We start from the raw sequence: 27,763 nt of genomic DNA on the forward strand, positions 1-27,763 counted from the left end.
ATGTTAAAAAAAAAGTACAACAGATTTCACCTTTCTCTAAAGATGTTCAAGTTTGGTTTGGACAGCCAACTCAGCATTTTTAGACTAAATGCCACGTCAAATTTGCCACGATTCTATTTAGCAATCCAAAAGCGAAAAAGTTATAAACAAATAGCTACGAATAGATTATTTAGTTTACATATAAATTGATAAAAATAAAAACACCAGAATCAGTTATTAGAGCTGTACCTATTTCTAATAATTAGCACTAAATCAAAACTAAGCAAGAAAAGATTCTCAAGCCTTTCTCTTCATGCGTTACTACATACTTCAGGGGATAAGTAATATACTACTAATTTAGTTACTTAGCAAAGCCCCGGTTAAGAATCCTACTATAAGTTTAGCAACAGTAACAACATCAATGCTCTTATTAGCATTGTACAAAATTTGCAGACATCCCTCCTTGCTGCTATGATACTACTGCTGCTACTCCTTGTTCCTTGAGGATCTGTCTTTGCGGTGTCCACCAAGAATACGAGAAATCTGAAGACCTCTACTGAACGCTTGGTTGAACAACATTCGAGTTTGAAACTCAGACACAAACGGGAACCATGCAAGAAACGCTACAGGTGTAAATAGTAGCAGCCCCATCAAGATCTCATAACCACGTGCCAAAGTTCGAACAGAACCCCAAAATCCAGCTCTTTGAACAATTGGCTTACATGCTTGTGCAATCTGTCAAGTGAAAGTGGACATATTTGGATTATGAAGCAGCACATTTGAAAGAAAAATGGAGTTCCTTGCAATGAAACTAAGAAAGGAGTTAACTAACCAGGAGTAAACCCCAACCAGTAGGCAGGAAGGCGAGTATGCAGACTACAATATCTCTTGGCGTCATGTGAGGGAGAGCGATCAAAATAGCAAGGATAGAGACAAAAGTAACAAAGATTAAACCCTTGATAAGCCGAAAAACAAGCTGGAAGTTTGCACTGAACTTCCTCCGTCCAACTGAGACTGTCTGGAGAGTAAAAACAAGAGAAACAATGAAAATCCTAGTTGAAAGACATCAGCATTTGTAATTTGCTGCTTCCATTTGAATTAATATATCATTTGAAACAAGAAATATTGTCCAATTTGGCCAAGTTGTTGACATTCTCAAGCACGCAATATGGTTCTAACATAAACAAACTAGAATTAGTATATCACTTGAATGCAACTGACAAATCTAAATGGGCATTTGTCAATTTGGACACCTGGCAGACGTTAAAATTCGCCTGTAAAATGCCATCAAACAGCAAACTGCACTTTCTAGGTTACTAATTATAAGCAATTTTCATATTGTGCAGGTTTAAATATGCAAACCATCTCTTCATTAAAATTAAGAGTTATGAGAAGGAAAACTGGTATGTTTGTCTTGTCCATATCCAAGAATCATAAGAATCACAGTAGAAGATTCAGAAACAGGAATAAAGTAACCTCACCTTCATGACAAAAAGGATCAGGAATATCACTAGCCATGATATGCCATATACCTGCAATACACACACCAGTGTGAATCACAAAACTAGCAACTCCAAAAGAATTTTCTTTAATCAAATAAACAAAAAGCAAAAACTAGCAGAGAATAAAAGACTTTCAAGTAAAAACATACCAGAACACTTTTAGTATGTCTGGTGATGTGCAAGTGATAAACAAGCCCATATTGATATATAAAAAATCTCAAGGCCAATATAATCTCAGCAATGATGCCCAATTTCCCTGAATGACGAAGATGGTCCTGTTCTTCCTCCCACCATGATTCCCAACTTTTTTCTGACGGAACACCGATACCTCCTCGGTTACTAATCCACTTGTTCCAATCAATCCAATCATCAACTATCTTTTGCCACTCAAAACCAGAAGGGTTGAAAAGAAAGGGAGCAAAAAGCCAGGTGCCAACCATAAACCACATTGATACAGTAATCAATATATATGCAACAGTGCCCCTATAGGATTGCCCAAAGATTTGATAAACAAGAAGTAATATCATTAACTCAAGTCCCTTAACAAAGTGGCTCCGAGAGTATAGCCGATAGTTATCAGCAAATTTGGCATGGAAAACCACAAATCCACGACCAGTTGGCCTATATTTTGCACCTCCATGAAGTAATGTCCTCCCATAATAATGTGTCTTTGTTCCCAGGGAAAAGGTAAAAAATACAGGTGCAAGCTGCAGTTGCATCAGTATAAATTCGCTTAATGCTGTTCGAAACCCTTTCTCCAGTCCAATTTCCATCATCATCGGGAGAGCCATCAGAAATCCAATTTGAACAAATGACTGAGAGGCAAGAGCGACTTCAAGAGGCTTATTTTGTCGAATTCCTGGTAGACTACTTAGCCCTTTCTCAAGTCCACTAAGAACCAGATAAAGGCGACCATACAGGAAAACATACACAGTGAGAACCGTAATCTGCCAGAAGAACACAGGATCGTCAACAGATTCTATAAAAAAGTCAAAATCAACTGTTAGATCTTATAGCGTATTTTACATACCAAGGTACTGAAGTAGAAACCAATTGTGGTAAAATAGCATGATAGCATTCGGAAGAAGTCAAATCTATGCCCAAGCCTATATAAATCACGACTCAATGTTTGTTCTCCATTTCCATTGGCAATCTTTGCCTCAAACAGAGAAATTTGGTTAAGTCCTACATCCCTCCCTTTACCAACTTGTATGTATTCATGATGGGTCACATTTCCTTCACGAAGGGTAGAATTGAAACCTGCACGAGAAGTAAATCAATTACAGTTCTACCAAAGAAAGTTCCAAGAATAGCTCTAGTGTTTTGGCCATACCAGCAAATATGTCCTCACTCAGGTTTATGACCTTGGAGGCTTTGCTCACTCCACCTCTTGTGAGGTGAAATAGTCGATCAAAAACATCTGGATGACCATAATGAAAACGAACCCTACAAAAACACAAGATTTATACATATGTTAACGCCAATTGATGACAGATAGGAAAATGAATCAAATTCAGAAGGTGGCATGACAATTTGAAAAGGACTGCACAGACAAATATACAATAATATAGGTAAAGGGTGGCCAATGGCCACTATTTGGAACAATTTTATTGGTATGATTACTTGCAATATAACCTAGCATCAGATTATTACAAGTAACCAGTGCTAGGTTTGCAATGAGTCATAGCTTGAAATCCTTTTAAGTGAATTGTTGAATACCAAACAAAAGGAAAATATATACTTCAAGAAGTTTTATTTGGAAATTTATACCATGGTTGTGCTATCCAAGGAAAAACTAGAATAATGTCATGATCAGTACTAAGTGCTATATTCACTCCAAAAACAATGTTATATGTATGAATACTCAGCGAGTGGGGAGGATGAGGAAACAGCAGAACTTACTTTAAAGGATTGGCCAACAATCTCTGACCAATAGTAACAAAACTTGTCTCTTGATTTGACATAAACCAAGCAAGGGAGGAAACACTGCATCACATGGCAAAGAGAGAATTCAGTCGTCAAAACAAGAGTCTGTATACTTTTACCCGAAGAAAATACTAATTATGACCAAATGCTGACCTTCCGGTAAAGATATGTTCCCTCAAACCAAGAATTGATGGACACCTCACATCGTGGCGCTTAAGAAATTCTTGAAGCAGGTTTCTCATTTTCAGAGCTTCTTCCATATAATTATCCTATTTGGAATATTTATTATAGGACATAAAGAATGAAATCCAAATCCAATTAAGCATAACAATGCTTTACCTGATTCATATCAATTGCCTGTAAGCCTTCTCCACGTGTAAAAATAATGGCATGATTCTGATTTTCAGGTTTTCCTTCCCCCATGATGGCAGGTCCTGGAAGTTTTATACGATAGATTACCTGCATAGGAGGAACTCCTATATATAATATAGTACAATCTTTGCACAGGCAAAAGTGAATCAGAAACTGCCAAGAACAGGTTAAATTGACGAGTGTTTTTGATAAAATGGCAAGTGATTGACCAACTAACTTGCCAGCTTTGGCACACAGATCACTGAGTGAAAATGTAGTATCATCATAGCAAGGGCAGATAGCCCGCTGAGGAGAAGAGGACCCCCCCCCCTCCTTCCTAAATAGCTTCAACAATATAATTCAACAACAAATATTGCATAAACACCAAACAACCTATATTTCTACTTACATGCTGGACTTCAAATACATTTAATTTACCTGGTCCAGATTCTGCCCTGGTTCTAAAGAATTTGACTTGGGCAGAGCAGCCTTCACAAGGGTGGAGTAATACACCTTATCATTCACCTTCTTGGACCTATCTTTACTTGGTTCTTCAACTTCATCTATATATGCTACTCGAAGAGATGGGTATCTGTTCAAAGCAATCTAATTAGATGATAACTGCTGCAAGGAAACAGACAGCTACAGGTCTATAATCTTACGTCGTCATAAGTCTCAATATATCCTGAGCTCGAGGATCGCCAGATCTTTTTTGAATGCCATACAGCTGACAAGATACAACATAAGTGAACTTCATATCTGAAACTGCTTGACACTGTGTCCAAAGTGACCTCTCTCCTTTCAGTTGATCCTCGTTCAACTCAACAGCCTTGTATCCTTCCATTAAATCTGTTCAGATTGCACATAATTACTGTCTCCGCTACAATTAGTGATCAAATATCAAATGGCTTGAAATGTAAAAAATGTTATGTATTGTGCTCATCATGTGCACAGGATAAAGTACCATCATCCTTGGCCATGTCTAGGAAGGCTTGAAGTTCAAGTGCTTTGCGGTAATACATCATTCCTCTTACTGTCACACATTAGGGCAAGGCATCAGCCACGAAAAGTCAACTTCATCATGAAAAAAAAAAGATGGGAAGAATTCTTGATCAAAGATAGCGTAGGCATTTCAAGCAAACTACTAACTCAAGAAACCATGAGTAAACCAGTTGTGCATATAAAATATAGCAGTGATCAACTATTTACTAATTCCCTACAACCATCATGTTAAATTCTCTAAATTCTGGATATTGCACCTATTTGGGAGGAAACCTGGTAACTTGGCGAAGTAAGAAACAACATACAACATACTGTTGCGAGATCGTCTGCCGAGGCCGAGTATAGAGCTATGGCTCATACTGCTACTGAGATGATTGGAGTCAAAAATCTACTTGGAGAATTGGGGTTCACTTTCAATGAACCTTTACCGATGCATTGTGATAACCAAGCTGCAATCTATATTGCGAACAATCCGGTTTTTCATGAAAGGACTAAACATATTGAAGTTGAGTGTCATTTCATTCGAGAGTGTGTTTTGAATCAGACAATTACTACTCCTTTCACTTCATCGTCCAACCAGATTGCTGATATCTTCACAAAACCGTTGCCTGGGAAGCGTTTCTCAGAACTTTGTACCAAGCTGGACATGATCAATATATATGATCCAGCTTGAGAGGGAGTGTTAATATATTATATGTATTATGTCCCACATCGGAGATGTAACATAGTCTAGCTTAGTCTCTTGTACTATATATATGTGGCCTATGTTTACTAATGAAAAAAACAACTACTTTCTCCACTATGTCTCTATATTTTACTGTTCTACATGGTATCAGAGCTAGCCCACGTGATGGAAGTCCGATGTGTCATTCCGGCCCACACGTGAGGGGGCGTGTTAAATTCTCTAAATTCTGTCCCACATCGACTTGGTGATGATCCAATCTAATCTATATAAGTGTGAATAACCCTCCCCCTTATGAGGCCTTTTAAGGGGTGAGTGGCCCATTTTTAATACATCAAATCTTAACTATGTAACTGAAATGTTCATTACTCAAGCTATTCAACTTGACATATGAGAGATCCATGAGTTACTTGGGCTGGTATAGGGTTCTACTTATTAGCAGGTCCATTTAAAACCAGAAAACTAAACATCATTAACAGATTCTACTCAGGATGGATTCTTTGTATTTGAGGTGGAATTGACTTAAGATGAGGTCAAAGAAGAGTCATATCAGTATGCTGCAATTCAGTCACCCAAAACCACTTCCTAAAACCCCTAAAAAGGAGAAGGAAATTATATGAAAGCAAAAATATGAGAGACTACAAACCACATCCTTCGTGGAATTCTACTTGATCATACCAGTTCTTGTTAACGTTTGACCCCTATAAGATGCCCAAAGGCGTAGTTGTTCTTCTAATTCATCAGATCCTCTAAGTTCTTCCTCATTGAGACACTTTACACGTTCGAGGAAATTGTCCCATTCATCTGCATAATTTAGCAACAAGGTTAGTAGAGAATGAGAAATCTGTCGTGCAAGGAAGCAAACCTAAAGCACAAACCTGGGTAAATTTTCTGCAAGTAAAAGAGAATGGAAACACCATCTTCATTTGGCACTTCTAGCTCAGGCAATGAGAAGAGAACTTCCTCCGTGTAATAAGGAGTCAAAACACTAAATAGAAAATATCTATATTAAATCACAGACAAGAAGGCAAAAACATGATAACTTAGGGATTAGGACATAGGATGATCAAAAGTATACCTAATGTGAAGCTAACAATGATTAGAGGCTTATTTAGTCAGGATAACAGCCAAAAATGATATGATTCAGTTTCACTGAGAAACACAAGGGACAGCCATGTGATAGATTTCATAGATGCACAATTCAGAGTCCAATCACATAAAAAAGGGAGATCTGATACTCTAAATAATTTACAAGTTCGAGATCAATTCATAGGACTTGTGAATTTTACTCAAACTAAACTTTAACAAAAATTGGTATTACCTAGTGACACACACCGTTACAAAACTTGACAGTATAAAACAGAAGTAACTCAAGTCACAATACAAGTGTCCGAATGGTTATGATGATGATTAGAAAGTAATAATGATCTAAGACCATTGAGTCATTGACACAAAACCTTAAATTTAAGTTAGGGGTGTGTTGAACACTCAACAGATTGATTTGTGCAACACTTATAAATGTACAAAACCTGACTGGGTAAAGGACTCACGAGAAAGATAGCATATTGCGGATCTTAGGGGCTGAAGGCATGTCCATAAACAAAGAATTGGAAAAGAAGGAAATGCGCCTTCTAGCTTCTAGGTTCGAAGGTACATCCATAGCAGATTCCTTTACCGTCAGCAACAAGTACAACCTTTTGATCTGTGCAAAGGAAATATCTGAAGTGTCGAACAAGTATCGCTGTACAGAAAGATTTTAGCAGTAGTGGCAGTATCATATTGATTTCTTTTATAAGTACCTTCTCTTTCCAAGCTTCTGAGTCAGGAGTTGGAAACTTGATGGCTCCAGAAGAGGCAAATAACTGATACTGTTGATCAAGAGGGACCATTCCTTCATTTACCGATCCACCGTGAATTGAATCTAACAGGCTATTGACAGAAAACACCCAAAATAAAAGACTGTATGGAGAGCTTAAAAGATTACAAATATAGACCAATTGGCACCAAAAGAAATAGTTACTTGGATATGTGATCTTCCATCATTATATCTCGGGTAACTACTTCGAGCATATCCTGGAAAAGAATGACAACTTGATCCCTATCCTCCTGCTTATTGTCTAGCTGGGAAATCAACCAAATCCAGTCTAGGTTACAAACTGGTAGAACCAACAGCAACAACAGTCTATAATTTTAAAGATAAATATTAATAATATGAAGAAAAGAAAAATGCAATATAAAAAGTACCAACCAAGTATTTTACTAGCCTAACAAAGAGGTCATATAGACTGGAAAGAGCACTCAGCCTGTAATCTGCCAATAGATCATCCTCGGCTATATGCTTGTCAACTTCAGAAAAGATGTACTCAATGACCCTAGAAAAAACATTAAAAATATAAAAGAAACTAAATAAACTATGGGCAGTGTCAGGTTGTAAGTTATTGAAAACTTACTCTTTTTCTCGCTTCCCACGAACTAAGGTTTTAATGATGTTTCGGAAAGACGCATAGCACTCACAGACAGCAGAATACATATAATCATCGGACTGTATCCGTTTTTTCAGTTCACTATCCTTCCCATTACTATCTTTAGCCATATCCACTGCTATAGGAATCTGTATGACAAACGTTATCAGTAAGATAAAAACTGTAATAATTTTCAACCAATCACTGATATTGCTTTGATACCCAGACCAAATGCTTATCCTCAATAAAGTGATGTAAGAAATTGAATTGTAACCGTTAGTATTTTAGTATGTTGACAAATGTGTCTAGTAAAGACTGATATTCCTCATCACTTGATCAGTTAAATGCTGAACAACAGAAATTATCATTTCATGTTATCTTTACTATTCTATAAATTACTCATTTTCCACATGAGGGGACAGAAAATGATGATTTACTACAGATGAGTAGAAAGGAGTTAACTAAGGTCTCTCCATCAGATGGTAAAAGTCAAGTTCAAACAGTAGAAGTGGTGCGAGACAACCTTGCTGGCAAGCAAAAATGGGGGCCACTGTATCAACTCCAAATCACGATCTGCCCAATATGGTACAAGCAGCAGATCCATTTCCCTACAATGGAAGCAAGTTGTGTGATCAAACAAAGGAGCTATACCTCGGAACAGAATAACATGATAAAAAAAAGTATATAAACCAATGTATTATTTATCAACAATCAGACAGAAGATGACACCTATTATTTATAAGATCTTCCTCTCTGAAACTTGTTATTATTTTGTTCCACAACTGAGCAAATCTTGCAGCTTCTTTTTCTTTACTGGATGGGATCTGGTATAATGACATTCACATGGTAGTCCAAATCAATATCAGTAAAGTGGAGTAACACATCCACATTTAGCCACTAAAGAAATACAATACCACTTCAAACTTGCGTGAGAATGTAGCCTTCAGTCCTTTCTTTTTCACAATCTCACTTTTCTCCTCTGGGATTAAGCATGCATTAAAAGCACCTGGCAACGATTGGAATCGTGATCTAAGCATTCCCAGTGTCCGAATCTGATAAAACAGAAGGGGACAAATTAAACCCAAAAGAGAACTATCATTATCTTTTCAAACATAAAATTCATGCTAAAAACTTTTTCTGAGAATGGCATCAGTTTCTCAGCATCATGTACACAAGTCAAATGCAAATCTAGTAAAAATGCTCATTATAAGTAAACCCAATAGCTAAATATAGCTGAATGTTTGCATCACTAAAGTGTTAATATAATGATGTGTGCTTATCTGTCAGCTTATTGAGCGCATATATCTATATATAGGCAAAAAGGTCTAGAAAAGTGTTTGCTCATGGCAAAATCTCAATTTTCTTCAGAGCAGGAAATGAATCTTCCTAACAGGGGGGGTGGAATCATCTATGCATGTTTTCCAAAAAAGATGCCCTGATTCAGAATTCTTGAATGTGTTTTACATAATAAAATAATCTTTTAAGTTGTGCTGAATACTGCTCAAAATTATCAGTAAAAAAGATACTTAGTTATCGGCATTTCTATCAGAAGATTAACAAAAGGAATTCAACTGACCTCCCCAAGACGACGGAATGCACCATATATACCCCCAAACAGTGTGGAGAATATAGCATACCAGATCTGTGCATCCATGAAATATACCTAAAACGAAAAATCCACAAATTACAACAGAAGAGTAAACGATTTTCAGTTTCAACCCCCTCTCCCAAACCAATAAAGGCAAGCATCAAAAGTGGAAGCATTAAGTATTATGCATCATCCTTACAAGGATAACTGGAGCCCAGATTGCAATCACGACCCCAATATTCTTCTTAGCTGCAGGAACAACAAGGTTAAGAGAACAACAAATAACGTCAGATGACTCAAAATATTTTTTTTTCCACACATAAAAAAAGAATAAGAAGTGGCAGTTGTCTTTTATTCTCTTAAGAGTTCACCAGATTATAGGCATTGACTACCTTGAGGAAAGAACTCATGCCACTGGTAAGCTGAAACATGAGCACTCATGATTGTTCTTGTAGGACCAACTAGAGGCTTTATCTGCATCAGTAAGATTCAGGCAGTTTAATCAGAATGCATTATAAGGAGAGCTAACTGATAAAATTGATAATATATGTATAAAGGAAACTCTGGAAAACTTAGCCCCTTAAGTTAACTATGCTAAAATGGGTGAGATAATACGTTTTCAATGTCCTAAAGGTGAACATCCCATTTTCTCAGTAACATGTGATTAAAACCTAACCACAAACGCTTACTTCTCTAAATGAACATAAGAATTCCAAATAATCTGGAGAACAAATCACAATAAAGCTGACCCCACAAGGAGCAGCAATGTAAGGTTTTGATGAAAATGACACATGCTTAAAAGGCTAAGCCATAACACAAACATACTACAGCTTATAAAAAGTGAAAGCAAAATCAATAGTCACATGTATTTCAAAATTAGACAAGGACTGCACAAATAAAATATGGCAAACATAGGCACCTCGATATAGAAACTGAAAGCTAACTTTGTAATGGTGAGGAGCACCCAGAATAATGTATACCTGAGAATGGAAAATCGATATAATTTATTACATAAGATCATGCTATAGATTACAAAAAAGATCTCATCCTTAATGCTTACTTGAAAAGAGAAAAGGTACTTTCATGCATTCCCCTGCCAACATAGAGCCGTGGCTGAAGCACACAAACATAGAAACACAAGTTACTACCCAATTTTTTTCAATGAACAATACCATGAGAATATAATGTAACACAAAGCACACCTGAGACCACCACATCATTAGCATTACTATCCTATAATTTGACCTCTCAAGGAACCGACGAACGAAGGGAAAAAGGAAAAGAAAGGCAGCAAGCAAATTTGGTGATAGGTAGATTGCAACAGCCAAGGCAAACAATGAAGGGGCCCTTGAGCTATTCCCAATCCAACTTTTGATAGTTTGAGCGAACCCAGGAGCATTCTTCCATGTATAAGCGTAGGTAACAGGCAAGATAACCACCCATGCAGCAGCAGACACAACCTTTAGAATGTATCTTAACTTGACATGGAAGGACATGCTCTGCCTAGCTTTCCAGCTCAGAATTACATCAAGAATGGCTGCAACAGTTATGCAGTTAGATATCATGAGGAAGAGGCAAAATGGAAGTTTTATTTCAGTGGGATCAGCTGGAAGCATGGAATTATTAGAAACCAATAACAAAATAATAGATGAAGAGCATATCTTGGTCACAATAGTATGTATTCCCAATAGTGTATTTCATCACTGAAATACTACCAAGGGAATGTCACCATGCATATGTGCAACAGTGCAAATACTAAGAACAAACAGGTTAATCCTTTTATTGACATCCGAAAGCCAAGTAAAAGGACCAGAAAAATACAAAGAAATATATATTTGTCCACTGATATGATATATATAACAGAGGAGCAGTATCCTGTAATACTAGCATATAATCAGTCATTCGCCCAAGTGTCATGAATATTTTAAAAGTTACACACAAATACTGTGAAAATGACTTCAATTACAAAGAAGTCAATATACCTTGTCCAAGTTTCAATATTGCAGCTGTTATAAAGATGCTCAGTACTTTCTTGAAAACATCATCTTCAAAAATTGCACTAGGTTGTCCTGAGCCATTCCAAGCAATAATGATCATAGCCTTGATCAATAGCAGATTTGAATGTCAGATCTAAAGAATAGTACGGACAATCGCAACAAAAGTCTAAAAAAAGACCACAAAGAACACACCTGTAAGCTCAATATGAAGAAGCTCCACATTCTGTCAAAGCTTCTAAAGATATGACAGTACGAACGAGCCTCAACAAAATTAACTTTCCCGACCCACCTCTCTCTAGTAGGTTTCGATTCCTGAATTTATAGAAAATCACATTAAAAAATGCTAGAAAGGACAATCAATATGAAGATGTTCTTTGAAAATAATCAAATATGTAAGTTACTCAATTAGTCATATGATAACACACTTTGACTCCAGATATAGCTCTCATTTAAAGAAATGGGAAACAGAGTTGATGTGAAGCTTCGAACATTTTTTCTGTATCTTGCTACAGAGTGTGATAGATAAAAGTTCATTGAGCAACAGTTATGAATTTAGAATGTTGTGCATAACTGAAAGGGGGACGGATTTTCAAATAACAGGTACACGAGCTAGCGCAATTTAGAATAATAGATAGAGTCCGATAAGTCAAGTTATAAATTTTAGAATGATGTGAGTACCTGGAAAGACAGGGTATTTTCAAAGAAATGAAGCCATTACTTTGACCTCTTAAGACCAAGTTATTCCATATTGCTCATGCCGAGAACTAAGGAACATGTTAAGGATAAAAGTACTTATTCTATGCTTACTCCATTTTTTTCGCTTTGGAATCGATCCACTGGCTTGCAGAAAAAATCCGAATCTGCACGCATGGGCCAACCCAACCGAAAGCAATCTACAGACCTATATATTTTGGAAAAAAATTACTACTATTTGAAGTGGTAAGCTTAAGGGTAAATATCACTTTAAACCCCAAACATTTTTCGCAGTAGTATAGCCTAAACTATCCGGAAATGAACATGATTTTGTATGTGCCCATGTCCACTTTCAAATCCAAAAAGTTGATGTGGCTCACTGGATTGATTACCAGTGTATTTAACAAAAAAAAGATCAAATCTGATCTGCCAGTTTGACTTATGTACAAGGTGTAATCGCCAGAAGTGAGCTGTTATAAAAAGTTCCAACTTTTGTACAGTCGCCAGTTCTAACAGCTATGACTTCTAAATAGATCTATTCTGATGTCATTTTTGCCTTACAAGTTTTTTTTAAAATAAATACACCACGGAAATATGGCAAACCACGTGAACTTTCCGGAGCCAAAAAATAAACGGGGGCACAATTGATGCAAAATCGATAGTTCATGGTTAAAGAGAACATGTTTATGGTTCAGGATATGGTTGATAATGCAAAAATAATTTGGGATATGAAGTGATATTTACCCAAAACTTGCCGTGTAACATTTTTTTTATCGAACTAGGAGATGTCATATTACCAAAAGTATTCATTTAAATCATCATAATTTCTCCACTGGGAGTGCTTGGATTTCCCTTTCTTGCTCCTTGAAGCTTCCTGAAAATAGAAAAAGATTAAATAAAGAAAATCCTGAGCAAATAACATGGAAAAATAAATGGAAGATATCCATCTAGCAGAGTATACCTGAGCAATCACTTCATAAATTGGGGTGACAACTTTTTTCAGAAAGGCCTCTTCTTCTCCTCCATAAGCAGGCTTCACATTCTCACCGGTCATCGGACTTACATTACCAGCAAGCATACCATAAAGTTCAAAAGCCATCTACAAAGTTAAAATTCCAAAATGATTACTAGTATTATGTGAGAGAATAATCTATTCTCTCAAACACACAGAACACAAGGCTAACTATGGCAAACTTAAAGCTAACGAATTATTCATTGATTAATTAAAGGGTTAAATATCAGAACATACGTGATGATTGATGTAGCATAGGCACTCTGGCATGAATCTCAGATTGGCAGCTTCTCCCCATATAAGAAGATAAAGCCCCATATACAACAACTTGCGCTGTTGCACTTCTTGTTGTATGGTTGGTAGCCTGCGATTAAATAAACCAAGACTAATTAGATTTAAAAAAAACAATTTAACATCTGTGGTAGATTGAAAAATTTCCTCCAAGGTGAACAAATAGCAGGACAGTGTTGCGGAGTAATGCTAATTTTAGACATCCATTGATAAAAGTAAAGAAACTCCACATCAGTTCCATTGGCATAAACGAGAACACATAACATCTGACATCCATGAATGAATATTAGAGTAATTGATCCGGTTCATCCCAAGATTTGGAGACAAGGATAAATCATTATCAGAATGACTGAATGACAGTTCCCACTGAAAAACTTACCACAGGCTACTTTTGCGATCTAAAAACTTGCACCATTTCTTGTAGTTCTTGAAAAGCTTCTTCATCACTTCATCTAGAGCACGCTCGTCTAACTAAAAAAATCTTAAATTAGTGCAAGGGATACTAGAGCAGAAGAAAATGATATTCCCTCCATTCCATTATTTATGGCACAGTTCTGTGTGAATCACCTTAACTCACAGCAATATTCAAGGAAAAATTCAGTGATACGCCACATTGTCACTTTTGCAAAAGAAAATGCATTAGCTAAAGTACTTTAGTGAGTAGGCCAGTAATGCCAAATCCAGTAACATGGTTTTTCACAAAGTTTCATTTGATAACCTCTTGTTACTATGGGCTTTAGCCTTTTCAAACCATAGCCTTTTCATTTGATAATCGTTGGTCAAAGATATAGGCATCCAAGGGATCAAGGATAAAAAAGAATCAGGAAAATAACTCTAAATCATATGTTTAAGTTAGGATAGAGAGGCCAAACCTTAGGTTGTTGATCAGGCTTTGGAAACTGGCGTATGTGTACGTTTGCAAGTAGTAAAATCAAATGCTCCCTTTGATTTGCGACATTATCTTTCTGCAAATCAACAGTCAATAGTAATGCAAATATATTGGGCATCCAAGCTATTAGAATCTCAACCTTCATGATTTAGTATAACTATCTACAGCAAAGTCAATTTTTTCATTTATAATGGAACAGACAACATAATTATAGTACTATGATTTATTTATGTGGATTTGCATTTGATGTTTTATGATTATGGAGTATTATCTTAAGAGTCTTGAGGACATAAGGATTCTTTCAGGGAATGATTTTCTGTTCTATCCATTCTATTTACTATATTTAAAAATCATAAAATAAAACAGTATAATACTACAGTAATGAGAGATCACCTGAAAACCAAACATTGCTTGAAGCCAGTCAAGGACATCTTCATCCTTTTTCTTCTTGTAATCCTTAGGCCAAAGAAGGCCTCTGGTATTTCGAAGTGCATGTACGGCAGCTTGAATCTGAATACTGCAATTGTTAAAACCATAACAACTAGACTGGAAACTAGAAGGAACTAGCCTATTTCGAATTTGACCTCTGGATACTTCATGATTGCCTGATTCGCACTGTCAGGATCAAGAGGTAGAATATTGTAAGGGACATATATTTCTGTCTTCTCTGCAACTTTATCATGAGTCTCCAATACCTGTGCAATTAAAAATCGAACAATTAGTTATATGCAACATAGAAAGCAGAGCATGATGTATATATTTCTGTCCATTTTTTGAAAACCATTATTGGTTGTTAAGAAAAATAACAAATCTGTGAAAGCCAGAAACAAACGAGAATCAAATAAAAAGAGTTACTGTATATACCTCACGATCAACTTCCACAGATTGTGTCTGGTTAACTGCTTTCAAAACCTCAAAGAGAACATTAGCTGTTTGGTATGCTTTAGTAAGCTGTGCACTGTACATTGTCAGAGTTAAGAACACAGATTAGTGATTGTTTAACAAATTTTACTAATAATTCATTTTTTTGCAATGTATTGTCCAAGAAGGAAACTGGATTGGTGATCAATAAAACATACCGATCAGCTTTATCAGCAGCATTTTGTAAAGCTTGGATATACTTTTTGTAGTAATGTTGATAAAAACTCTGCATTTCACGTGCATCACTTTTTTTTACTCTTCCCATTAAGGTTGGATCGTTTTCCTGCATGCACAAGCAGCAGCAGTTCAAGTAGTATACAGACGCGTCTAATGTGGTCCATATTTGAAAAACAGGTCAAACGTCCCAAAAAAACAGTCTTGGGTGGATATATTCAAAATCCACCAGATTACTAGCATGAACCACATCAATTTAATAGGGAATTTTGAAGGTTGGTCTCTGAAACTTATCAACCTCCACTCAGTTTATACTTTACAAATACTAGATAACTTAGTTAAAAACAATATACATCAATTATCAGCATAAACAATATAGTGAATAGAATACAGCAAGCTCTAACCAAAATCAGAAGATGCTTCGACAAAACTGTCCGTTAATCATTAATTAGTTGCAAGTTGCGAACCATCATGAAATTGTGCACTGAAACTTATGAAAACTTCTATGAAGGAAAGTAAGAACATCTTGATTAACATACAGCAATAGGAGATTACTTACCCTTTCCAGACGTTGCAAAAGAGCTGTTTTGAACTGCCGAACACCACGTCCACTTGAAGTGGGATCCAACCTATGAGCCTTCTCAAAAGCATAAAACCTACCTGCATTGTTCAACCACTGGTTATGGGGAAAGCAACAAATGAAAAGCAAGTACATAAGCAATAAACATGAGAATGAGTTTCAGAAATCTATCCAGCAATACTTAAACTAAATCTATTAAGTCGAAGTCATTAAACCTAGGTACCAGAGTACAAATAATTAATAGTATCAGTGTTATGCATATAGGTATATGCATTGATATTCTGGTGCTCAAATTATAATTATCAAAACATCTGTTAGATGGAAATGGGAAAGAAAAAAAATTCAAAATTTCACCCCCAAAAAGGTTTACTATATAAACCAAGTTTTTGACAAAAGTGAAGCTCTACAACACATTATTAAAGGAATCGCCCACTTTTCTACTCAGTGGCTAGAGAAAAACAACACAGCTAGAATTTGTTCACAACTTCTCCGATATCACCAGCGTGAGAAAGAAGATCGGGCATCCTACTTCTTTCCTGAGCATGAAGATGAACATCCTCAAGAGAATGTCAAGTAGCCACAGTCTATCAATTATAAAATATCAAAACCTAGTCACTCTAGTCCCTGGTCCTAACCCCAAACATCTTAAATAATACTCCATGAAACTTATATTCACTTACAACATAAGGAAAATATTACACAATTACAGATGAAATATAACTACGTTGCAAAATAAACGAGTAGAATAATTAAAAGCTTACAGAGGTAGGCCACTCGCGGGTTGCTAGGCTCAACTTCATTGGCAACTCGAAGAATGGGGGCAATTTCCACCAGCGATGACGGCACTACTTCACTGTCAAAGACAGACTCCCCGAGATTCCCCACCGTCTGAGTGCGCGTAATCCGCCGCGACGATCCTCCCCTGGATGACATTTTCACTCTGTATCCTCCTCCTCAAGCAAGTATCCGACGAATCACACACTTTTAGTATAAACAACACTTGTTATTGTAGACTTTTAACTCAACCAAACTCAAGAATACTGCCAACTATTTTCAATCAAAAAGGGGTTCAACTGTTCCGCGATATGATGCATGTCCAACTCAATGATTAATTTGAACATAAATTAAATTAGCATGACATCCCTGAACATCCGCCGCAGAGGAATGAAATCATTCAACCATCACAAAACACAAAAAAAAAAAAAAAAAAAAAAAAATCAGTAGAAAATGAACCAGCAAAAAAAAAGTGCAGGAATGAATGTCAGAGGTTTACCGTTACTGTAAAATATAGTGTATTTTTATTGAGCCAACAAAACACCAACGCCAGTCCCTAACGCAACAAATAAACAATGCATCTTAAGTAACGAAATTAATTGCATGTTCATAAAAACAGAAATATATATGGAGAATGTTTTTGTCTCTCTCTTTTTGTGCTTTTTTTCTTCTTTTTCGGTTCCGTGTCTTACTTGTTGAGTTGCAGAGGGGTTGAGAAAAGCAAGATAAGAGATAAAGATTCGAATGCAGAGGCCTTTGAGAGAGAAAGGGAAGTGTGGAGTGCGGTGGTGCTGTGATTTTAAGCTAAGCATAAAAGAGAGAGGGAATATACAATGCAGGCAAGGGCAACAGAAAGTTCAAATGAAATTTTTGGGCTGTTAGTGTGTTTGTGTGAAATACCCATGGTTTTGCAATAATTACCGATGCTGCCATTATTAAATCTGTACACCAATTCAACCTCTAGAAACCTTCTATCTCATAAAATTGGTCATGTATTTGCATTTCCATCTACCAATTTATCCCAGTTCACTTTTATCATTTTTTGAAGTAATTTTGCATTCCACGAACTCATTTTTACTCATATTTACCTATAAAATAAAACTGATATTTATTATATAAAAGTAAGATTCGTATTTCATTAATTTTTTCTAACTCAATTTCTATTATATTTCTCAAAACTTATGATGGGTCAAAATATGACAAACTTTGCTTGTGGGGATGAGGGAGTACTATATTTGCTAATAGTTAAAAGGGGAAATCATGCATAGCAAAAAATCTTTTTGATATCCTACCAGGTACGCTACATGGATATTGCATTTGAGAGTTGGATTGATTCAATGCTTTGGGAGTTGGAGATGAACCAAAGCTCGGATAGTAGTTGTGCTTCGACTGAGAATCAATTGGTGGGAAGATGGAACTCATAGTGTGTGAATCGATCATAGGCTAGTTTGTGTCACCTATTTTAGATCATTTTTTATGATTTAAATTGTGACTAATCCGCAGGGGATTTTGAATGGTGGATTTTAAATAGTGCATATGTGGATTCAAATGAGAGAAACCAAACCTATAAGATTTTATTTATTTTTGTTGAAAACATTATGCATAGTGTGAATAAAATAAAGTGCAAGAGTAGGTTGAAATAAAAAATAAATAAAAACTGCTCGGTGGTTGCTCGGTGCACGCACGGCGCACAATAGGCACCGTGCGTGCGCCGAGCTGCACTCGGCCATGCCTGACGGCTATTCACAATAGGCGCCGTTGCAACCGTCGTTCCGCTCGGCGGCCGGACGGGTGCCTGTTGTAAAAAAAAGCTTATGACAGACAATGTAGATTTAGCTCAATTTCAATTGGTAGTCAGTTCGAAAATTAAAACTTCATTACATTTCAGAAATTAAATGTAATTGTAAATGTTGTGAACAAATCGAGAGCTCAAATAAAAAAAACTATTTGGGGAGCAATAGTCTCCCAAATTAAAACTCAGAGCTCACAAATCATCTTCACTTCTTTCAGTGATCTCCTGCACTCTTTTTCGCCGTTCGTAGGTGTCGCAGCCCACAAGCATTGCACAGTGTCTGCAATAATTATTTCAGAAATACAATAAATCAAAACTGAAATCTTAAGTTGGTGCAAAAACGTGCTACTTATATAAATTTAAACAAGAAAACTTAAATTAGTAAAAAACTGACCTGTGGACCATCAGGACCTCTCCTCCAAAGAGGAGTGCTCTGAGAGCCACAGACTTTGCAAGCTTTATCGTCTACCATATGTCTTTTACGGGTAGACGTGGTTGTAGTAGTATTGTGAGGGACAGAACCCTTACGAGCAAAGTAGTTGTAGGTTGAAGGTGCAACTCCTACAACTACCGATGACGATGAAGAAGAAGAAGAACTATTATATGGTACAATATTCCAGTTTCCCTGTCCACACGAAATATGTATGAGGTTAAAGAATTTATTTTTGGAAAGCTTAGAAGGTATTGGAAGCTCAGACAAACATGCCAGAAATAAAGTTTTCATACAATTGAGACTTTGCACATTTGACAATATTTTAAAATAAATTAACAAATTTGATTATAGAGATCGTCGGCCTAAAATTTATTTTGTTGAGGTACCAATATGTATATATAGAACAAATATTCAGCGCCCGCAGGAGCTTAGCGCAGTTGGTTCCGGGGGAGCAGATATTGCTACAAGAACAAATATTCAGTTAGTGCGGAAAGGGAGTAAAAATTAGTACCATATCGTTCACTTTTTCGCACGCAGCTTCTTCGTCATTTGGTTCATCGTGATTCTCAATATAGTAATCCGATGGTCCCAATTTTAAGGTAAGGTCGATCTCCTTAAATTCATCATTTTTCGAGTGCGAGTTTCCATTGCGTTTATCCATTATCTGCAGTTAAGATAATGTATACAATTACTAAACCATGAAACAAAAAGTAAGTAGAGTGCACATTTTATCTATAAATGGTGTACTACTGTGCACAGCATATGAAATTACTAAAATGATAAGTAATTACTTAAGTGTATGAAGGATAAATATGAAATTTCAAAGTTTCTATTTGTTATAAAATAAACTAATTACCTAATTCCAAAAATTTAATTTAAGGAGAAAAAATTTGTATACAAGAGATAATTTAACAAATCTATGAATGACTTGCGAAAATTTGATTAAGAAGTGGCAGAACGCCTACAAAAAAGTGTACATGTGATAAACCTCTCCATATACTGCGAATACATGTAAACAGTAAAAGTGTGTTCAATAGTAAAGACAAATAACATATAATGGAAAAAAAATTATGAATGAGAAATTAAACAAGAAATATATGATTGCTTCAATAGTAATTACTCGCTTTTTTAGATCTATAAGCAGGTAAGTGAATCAAAATAAACATAAATCTCACTCTTGAAAGATGCTATGTGACGTATATATAGCGACAAATATAAACATCTATATATACGGCAATGAATATATATGTGTATTCAACGGTAAAGACAAAATAACATATACTACTAATCGACAAAATGATAAGAAATCAAACATGATACATATTCAATGATTCGCTTGTGCCAAATTATGTTATGAAAAGTACATGTATATATGATCTGTAATTACTTTTTTAGATCAATAAGCATATAAGTGAATCAAAATAAACATAAATCTCACTCTTGAAAGATGCTTTGTGATGTATACATAGCGACAAATATAAACATCTCCATATACGACAACGAATATATATGTGTATTCATCGGTAGAGACAAAATAACATATAATCGACAAAAAAAAACCTGGAGATAAAAAATTAAACATGAGATGTGATTACTCTTTTAGATCAATCAATAAGCATATAAGTGAATCAAAATAAACATAAATTAGATTCTTGATAGATACTTATGAACATCATTACTAATTTTAATCCTTTTAACTATGTATCGATTTATTTCAGATTGATCATGAAACAAGATCCATGATGACAATCTAAGATTGCACCAACACTAATGTTGATATTCACATCCATTAATTAATTTATCTTTCCAAATAAACTACAAAAAGAACTTTAAAACAGAAGAATATAAGCACCTCTCTCCACACACACGCACACACATGAAAGAACTCTAGGAACATATATATGAACATAACACACACACACAGAGACTCACATATATTAAAACTAAATGATGTGGAGATAATAAGCTCTTCCTTCCAATGGAGACAGCTGCAACTGTGGTCACAAAATATTTGCAGAAGATACAATAGAATTGAGGATCGAGGCCTCACTATTTAGAGAGAAGAGAATGAGTCTGATCTGTCATTTCTAAATAAATGTGTAAAGTAAATTCATGGCTGTTCATTAATGTGTATGCTTTCTTCTGCAATAAATGTGTGAGTTTGCTCATACTCACAAAAGCGATGATTATTTAATTATCATATTAATCTATTTATGGATTTTAAGATAGTTCCAAAATCCAACAGCATTGCACTCGATTTCTTGATTTCAAAACACAACTAGAAACTTGAAATTATATCCACTTAATTTCTTTCACATTTTAGGTTCTGTAAATGATCAAATTAAGATAATATCAATTTAATTAAAAGTTTATAATTGTTAGTTTCAATTTATATGTAGAAGTTGTATGATCAAATCATGCAATCTCTACTTAATTATATGCTTAATATTTTAGATCCAGCATAATATGGCATGTTTACTTAATAAAAATATACTGTAACATTATTATATATTAAAAAAAATTATGAAGTTTTTCTATAGCGATTTTATATCACCACTCTACATTGCTATATTTACGTATGATTGATCCATGTAATTTGGTTATAACCAATATTATCTTTTTTTAAATTTTTATTATGGGGATCAAGATTCATTTTCTTATTTCTAAAACTTTATAAAACATTTATTTCTAAACTATGATACTTTTGATGGCATAATACTTTAATTTTATTGATTAAGCAATGTTAAAACTTAGTAAAAAATTGGATCAATTAAACTAGGCATACTAATTTCGCAAAATCTCTATAGTGAATCTTAATTTCGTCACTTCAAATCGTCGAAATCAACTGTCAAAAAGCAAAACAATAAATTAAAGTCGGGCAACGATATGAACAAATTTATTTAGCCAGTTGACCTCTATAAGTTTGTTGAGTTATATACTGAGTATATATATGCTAACCAATTAACATTACCAGAGCAAAATAAAATGTCAATGAGTGGGACATAAAATGTCAATTAGAATACACTTATAAGTAAATTGCAAGTGCCAAGGGGGTTCGAGTGCATCATAAATTTGAAAAAGTCACACTAACGGATGCATTATTCTAAATGAGTAAATATGAACTTTTTTAATCCCAAACTAATTCCATTTTATAATAAATATCTCAAACATCATACTCCTATTATAAAGTGATAAAAACAAAAAAAAATAAAAATAAATCCCAAACTAATTCCATTTTATGAAAAATATCTCAAACGATATAAAGTGTCAATAACAAAAAAAATTCTAGCTCCTTGTATTGTACAAATCAATGATGTTTTGTTTCTCTCTCTTTATTCACTCGTATGATCGTATCCGAACAAAGACATTAACTGTGTATCTATTCAACTTCTAGTATTGCTCAAATCAATGATGTTTTGTTTCTCTCTCTTTATTCACTCGTACGATCGTATCCGAACAAAGACATTAACTGTGTATCTATTCAACTTCTAGTATTGCTCAAATCAACGTCGTTTTGTCACAATTTATGGAAACAATTAAATTTTAAATTCTCTCGCTAAATCCTCTCGTGTGCAAACAAATACATTAATTGTATATTTAGTTTCTAGTATTGCTCAAACCAATGTCGTTTTGTCACAAAATTTATGGAAAAAATTAAATTTTAGTTTCCCTCTATCCTCTCGTGTCTCTCTATATTCTCATGTATCTATCTGATTGTCTCTTTGCAACCTTCTTTTTTTTTTTCTTTTTTTTTGCAACCTTCTTCTCTGGCAAAGGCGTCATAAGAGGCGGAGTTTGGGCTTTCAAATTTTGAGAAGAGGCTTCTTGGAGACGGAAGAAGAAGAGACAAGTTGAATTGGTCTATCTCTCTTCGGCCTCCGCCCTCTCATTTTCTCTTTGCAACGGTTAGGTTGCAAGACTTGGGATGCTGTCAACAATCGGCGAACTATGCGGCGGTAACAAAGTATCCGAACAAATACATTAACTATGTATCAATTCAATTTCTAGTGTTGCTCAAATCGCCAACGTTTTGTCACAAAATTTATGGAAACAATTAAAGTTCAATTTCTCTCTATATTCTCTCATATCCAAATAAATACATTAACTGCATATCAATTTAGTTTCTAGTACCGGTCAAATCAACATCATTTTGTCACAAAATTTATTGAAAAAATTAAATTTGAGAAGAAGCTTCTTGGAGATGAAAGAAGAAGAGACAAATTGAATGGGTGTATCTCTCTTCGGCCTTTGCCCTCTAATTTTCTCTTTGCAACGGTGATGGGTTGCGAGACTTTGTCTGGTATCAGCTATTGGCGAAACGTGAGGCGATAACAAAGTGTCCGAACGAATACATTAACTATGTATTTAATTCAGTTTCTAGGTGTTGCTCAAATCAACATCGTTTTGTTACAAAATTTATGGAAACAATTAAATTCCAACTTCTCGCTCTCTATGACTATATCCTCTCGTATCAATTCGTTTTGTCACAAAATTTGTGGAAAAAGTTAAATTTGATAAGAAGCCTTTTGGAGACGGAAGAAGAAGAAGAGGCAAATTGAATTGATCTATCTCTCTTCGGCCTCCGCCCTCTCATTTTCTCTTTGCAACGATGATGGGTTATCCGACTAGATGGTGTCGGCGATCGGCGGACCCTACGGGGAATCAAAGTTTTATGATGAAGAAATACCCCATATACACGAAAACAATGCTGCCTAAATTTCCCGAGTTAATTAGAGACTTAGAAAAACTGAAATTTATTAACATTAGTTACATGTTTAAATATTTGACTTCTTATTAATTTTCATGTCTTTTAAGACAGATTCTCACTATATAATTTAAGAAGTAGCGAGTTATTAGGGTTTAGGGGAAATTATCCAATGGGCAGTGGTGGAGTGGTGGACAATGTCAGTGAAGTTGCTCGATAAGCAGCCAGTGTAGCAAAGATGTATGGTCCAAGTCTTCAATAGCCATCTTTTTACAAATATTGTATCATCAATACAAGTCAATGTCATTTCAAATTACTAGAATCGCTAGTTTATTTAGTCATATCATCTTCATCCCAGATAAGTTTGCTACTAGATGTCACGCAAATTTTAATTGGTTTGAAATTTTTCACAGTGAGAAAATTTTTATAAACACTTAAAATTGATGTATGTTTTCTCTATATTAGAATTCCGTTATGAATACCTGAACTGACCTGTATGCTGTATGTAATTTCTTTGCTATCAATCCTAATAAAAGTTACCAAATTCACAAACTATCAACAACTTAACAATATATACCAAGGTCATTTTCCTTCAACACTTGGCACAACCAAGATTTCCAAAAATGTATTTCCTTCACTTGGAACCAATCAACCCAATATTAGCAAGCAGTTTCAACATCAGGCCAGAGGCTATGTACATAATTCACCACTTGAGAGTTGAGACAAAAAAACTAAATACATAACAAAAGTTGCTGGCAGCAAAATCTTCAATTTGCAAGTGATGATCACAGCATGGTATGGCCATATATGGTTGCTTGAATGCTTCTAAACCGTGCAAACAAACTGGGTCTGGGTATCAATTGGAATCCCTTGTGGTATGCCAATACCATCTTCATCATTCAATTTAGCAGAACATGAACTGATGCCCAATGTATACCTTTGTGGCATCACTTCTTCGTATGGCACGTGTTCCTTCATCGCCTGCAGTTTCAGAGATGGTGAATGTTTAACAACGAAAACAAATATTTGATCAAGTTCAGTGAAAATGTTTACCTCCCAGTCATTGAAGTCAAGTCTGAATATGAACTGGTGGTTTGCAGCTACTCCAGTCCTGATTTCTTCTGCGCTTGGACCATTTCTTGGAGCTGCAACGAATTAAATAAGAGATATAAATGACAAAATATAGCTAAAAAGTTTTGCATGAGCAAGAGATGGTTACTTACCGACGACTCTAGCACCAGTCTCGTCTACATATATATGAACTCTACCGTCTTTTACTAAGAACGACATTGCAAACAAGTTCTCAATAGTCTGTGAAAATGAATCCCTGTTTAAGATGAGGCTTTCAACTCCAACTTTTTTCCTTCTCTTCAAAACATCAAACATCGCATGAATGTTTCGATCAGTGTCTGACATCAAATCTACAGCAATCTTGAACTGTTGCAGAAATACAAGAACTAGTCAGATAATTATGCATAAAAATGAAATGAAAGCTTCATACAAGCAATAATGTTGAAACATGAGCTTGTCAAATGCTATATTTTTCAAATACTAAGATATACTAGTAAACATCAATGCAGAATGGCTGAACAATGAAAACTCATCAATCCGACCTCTTCTGGATGCGTTCTCTTCAATGATCTGGCTCGTTTTGCACGAACAACTGGCTTCCGTTGCTTGAGCACAGTTAGCATAGGTCCGTTCCTAAGGCAACATGTGCATACACTTTGATATTTATAAATGATGTTTTCATGTCATTATGAAGATGAAATATATTTGACTTACATTGTCCTGCAGCCGGAACCACTCATGAAAATAGGAGAAATGCAAGAGCCAATATCTAGCCACGAGACATTATAAGAGTTATCTGAGAGCACATTTTGCCTTTTCAGCAGCCCGAATTGTTTGATCAAGCAAGAAACAAACTCCGGTGGGGTAACACATACTGCAGTATGTGATCTAACAGAGTCCATTAATATGTTGGTCAGGCCTATCAAGGCCTCTGCATCAGCTACCTGCTCTCGCGGCTTTGTTACTGCACATTATAATTTATACATTAGTGGATCGGATTTCCATTTAAGCAGGACGAACAAGGTCTCAGTGTGTAAAAACCTGGGTATTTCAAGCAAAAATTCTCACACTCTGAGAGCTCGGAGAAGGTAAAATTGTAAAAGTACAACATTGTTTCACTACTTTACAAAAACATTAGACTTTAATCCCATGAAAATAAACAAGTAAGCAAACACACAGTTGTGAAAGTGAGTAAAAGTACCTTGTGTATGGATGGTTTCTACTTGGTTCATTATGGAGATGAACTTATTCGATGTCGCATTTGCTATTTCATCTTTGTTCTCTGCAAGGTAGAACGAATGAAACGATGATTAATGATAAAGTAATAAAGGTTTAAAGTTGAAAATATATGTACCCTTGATGCGGTTTTCGATTTCACGGTAGCATGAACGAATGGTCCTACTTTTCTCCTCCTCCTCCTCCTCCTTCCCCATTGCTCTCGCTCTCTTGGTGTGTTCGTGTTTGGGTGTGGCTTATGTATGGTTGGTAGACTCCTCGGCCAGAATATGAAGAGTCTGCTAAATGTATCGAGAAAAGTGCCACGTGCGACGTGGGTATAGTACGCCTTTTTGGCTTCTCATTTTCCCTCCAAAACAAACACACAATTACTCCAAATAAAATCATTACTCTAAACTTCAAAATTTGAAATAAATTGCATTAGAATTATCTGAATTAAAATTTTAACTCATTTAAGATTTAAATTATTTCTCTCTCATTTTCCTCTTTTCAGCTTCTAGAACAATTTTGACCATTTTTATTTATTTTCATCTCTCTTATCTTCTTTATTACGCTTTCTTATTGTATAACTTCTCTCTCTTCATTAATAATCTTATTTTATGCTAAAAAGTCAACTTGACAATAATTAGATTGATGCTTCGAATGATAAATTTATTCTTACTTTATTAATTTTTGGGGAGTATTTAAATTTAATCGTTTAATTGATTTATACATATATATATTTTAGTTTGAAATAAATAAAAATGTAGCATTGCATACGAAATTTTATTTTTATTTTATCAAATTTGAACTGTATAGACATATTTCTTTCATCTAAAATTATTATATAAAATTTGAAATATATAAAATCCATATAAAGATATATTTTTTAGAATATAAAACAAATTATTCATATATCTAAAATTATTTTTATTTTAAAACACATGCTAAGAGAGAGAAACGAGAGGATATATGCTAAGTGAGAGAAACAAGAGGATAAGAGAACAAAGAGCATAAAAGAGGAAAATAAGAATAAATAGAAATGGACAAATTTTCATTTGAGAAAGATTAAATGAGAAAGAAATAATATAAAAAAAGTAAAAAAATATCTTAACTAAATTAAAAGTAAATGAGACCTCTAGACTCTAGCGCAATTTATTTTCATAAAATATCATAAATATGCATCCTACCTTCACTATATACTCTACTCAAATATGCAGTTCACTTTTACTTCGATTGCTTGGCTTTGCGATTTGCAAATAATTTTGCAAGATCCATTATACTACTACTGTATTTACTTGGAATTAGTTGGACCCAAACCATTCAGATCCCAAAATTATTTTTGTTTATTCGACGTCGATGAACTGGTGTTCATTTAAAAAGAGTCCCTTTTATGTTGCACATTCAGTTTACCCAATATTAATTAATATTGTCCATGAAAATGTTAGATAACAACAGTACCAAATATGTATTTTACAAAGTTATAGTCGTAAGCATCGTACATATATTTATAAAATCCTTTTTCGAACATTATATTGTACGCATACGATTAGTACGCATTACATGAACAGATGAAAGTAAGAAACTACATAAATTAGCCCATAATATTTGTATTTTCAAGGCCCGTTATGTATCCGAACAAAAAAATGAAAATACATCTGATTTATTTATCTTATTGAATAAATGACTGTTTTTTTTTTTATCTCATTGCAAAATACTAGTAC

General features: G+C 35.0%; 3 protein-coding genes across 3 annotated transcripts; all 3 read right to left on the reverse strand.

The window, feature by feature from the left end:
• Positions 1-130: 130 nt before the first annotated feature.
• LOC125207297 (callose synthase 3-like) lies at positions 131-17,490 on the reverse strand. Its single transcript, XM_048106576.2, has 43 exons — positions 17,323-17,490; positions 16,811-17,192; positions 16,029-16,129; positions 15,454-15,578; positions 15,239-15,332; positions 14,959-15,069; positions 14,768-14,884; positions 14,358-14,450; positions 13,865-13,956; positions 13,432-13,558; positions 13,144-13,281; positions 12,980-13,056; positions 12,297-12,390; positions 11,682-11,801; positions 11,475-11,592; positions 10,695-11,029; positions 10,553-10,605; positions 10,412-10,472; positions 9,885-9,966; positions 9,692-9,741; positions 9,481-9,567; positions 8,819-8,956; positions 8,634-8,728; positions 8,428-8,512; positions 7,893-8,053; positions 7,691-7,814; positions 7,463-7,563; positions 7,242-7,371; positions 6,993-7,144; positions 6,321-6,430; positions 6,121-6,246; positions 4,723-4,791; positions 4,421-4,607; positions 4,197-4,350; positions 3,747-3,866; positions 3,561-3,676; positions 3,384-3,467; positions 2,815-2,927; positions 2,512-2,741; positions 1,631-2,428; positions 1,461-1,511; positions 812-997; positions 131-714 (listed from the first exon to the last, which is right to left on the reverse strand). The coding sequence occupies exons 2-43, from the start codon at positions 16,980-16,982 to the stop codon at positions 466-468; spliced, it is 5,826 nt and encodes a 1,941-aa protein (XP_047962533.2). The 5' UTR covers positions 16,983-17,192; positions 17,323-17,490; the 3' UTR covers positions 131-465.
• A 1,140-nt stretch (positions 17,491-18,630) lies between these two features.
• Positions 18,631-19,709, reverse strand: LOC148923322 (uncharacterized). The gene is made up of 3 exons (XM_089060055.1): positions 19,560-19,709; positions 19,010-19,240; positions 18,631-18,895 (listed from the first exon to the last, which is right to left on the reverse strand). Exons 1-3 carry the CDS (start codon positions 19,707-19,709, stop codon positions 18,830-18,832), a joined length of 447 nt encoding a protein of 148 aa, XP_088916181.1. The 3' UTR covers positions 18,631-18,829.
• A 4,714-nt stretch (positions 19,710-24,423) lies between these two features.
• Positions 24,424-26,305, reverse strand: LOC125198883 (non-structural maintenance of chromosomes element 4 homolog A-like). Its single transcript, XM_048097130.2, has 7 exons — positions 26,179-26,305; positions 26,026-26,106; positions 25,539-25,788; positions 25,367-25,457; positions 24,977-25,190; positions 24,807-24,898; positions 24,424-24,734 (listed from the first exon to the last, which is right to left on the reverse strand). Exons 1-7 carry the CDS (start codon positions 26,255-26,257, stop codon positions 24,579-24,581), a joined length of 963 nt encoding a protein of 320 aa, XP_047953087.2. The 5' UTR covers positions 26,258-26,305; the 3' UTR covers positions 24,424-24,578.
• Positions 26,306-27,763: the final 1,458 nt, after the last annotated feature.

The sequence above is a fragment of the Salvia hispanica genome, chromosome 6 (assembly GCF_029641045.1).
Source record: "Salvia hispanica isolate PSC_SH4W2 chromosome 6, Shi_PSC_v1, whole genome shotgun sequence".
Lineage (NCBI taxonomy): Eukaryota > Viridiplantae > Streptophyta > Magnoliopsida > Lamiales > Lamiaceae > Salvia > Salvia hispanica.

What these genes read in the sequence shown, in the direction of transcription:
- LOC125207297 (XM_048106576.2), bottom strand. Translation starts at nt 16,982, where the DNA reads ATGTCATCCAGGGGAGGATCGTCGCGGCGGATTACGCGCACTCAGACG. An exon ending in TAATGATGTGGTGGTCTCAG is followed by an intron (nt 10,606 to 10,694) that starts GTGTGCTTTGTG and finishes TGTGTGCTTCAG; the next exon opens with CCACGGCTCTATGTTGGCAG. An exon ending in AGGCAATTGATATGAATCAG is followed by an intron (nt 3,677 to 3,746) that starts GTAAAGCATTGT and finishes TATTCCAAATAG; the next exon opens with GATAATTATATGGAAGAAGC.
- LOC148923322 (XM_089060055.1), bottom strand. Translation starts at nt 19,709, where the DNA reads ATGGATAAACGCAATGGAAACTCGCACTCGAAAAATGATGAATTTAAG. An exon ending in GCGAAAAAGTGAACGATATG is followed by an intron (nt 19,241 to 19,559) that starts GTACTAATTTTT and finishes TCGTGTGGACAG; the next exon opens with GGAAACTGGAATATTGTACC. An exon ending in GAGGTCCTGATGGTCCACAG is followed by an intron (nt 18,896 to 19,009) that starts GTCAGTTTTTTA and finishes TAATTATTGCAG; the next exon opens with ACACTGTGCAATGCTTGTGG.
- LOC125198883 (XM_048097130.2), bottom strand. Translation starts at nt 26,257, where the DNA reads ATGGGGAAGGAGGAGGAGGAGGAGGAGAAAAGTAGGACCATTCGTTCA. An exon ending in AGAAACCATCCATACACAAG is followed by an intron (nt 25,789 to 26,025) that starts GTACTTTTACTC and finishes TATAATGTGCAG; the next exon opens with TAACAAAGCCGCGAGAGCAG. An exon ending in GGTTCCGGCTGCAGGACAAT is followed by an intron (nt 25,458 to 25,538) that starts GTAAGTCAAATA and finishes ATGTTGCCTTAG; the next exon opens with GAACGGACCTATGCTAACTG.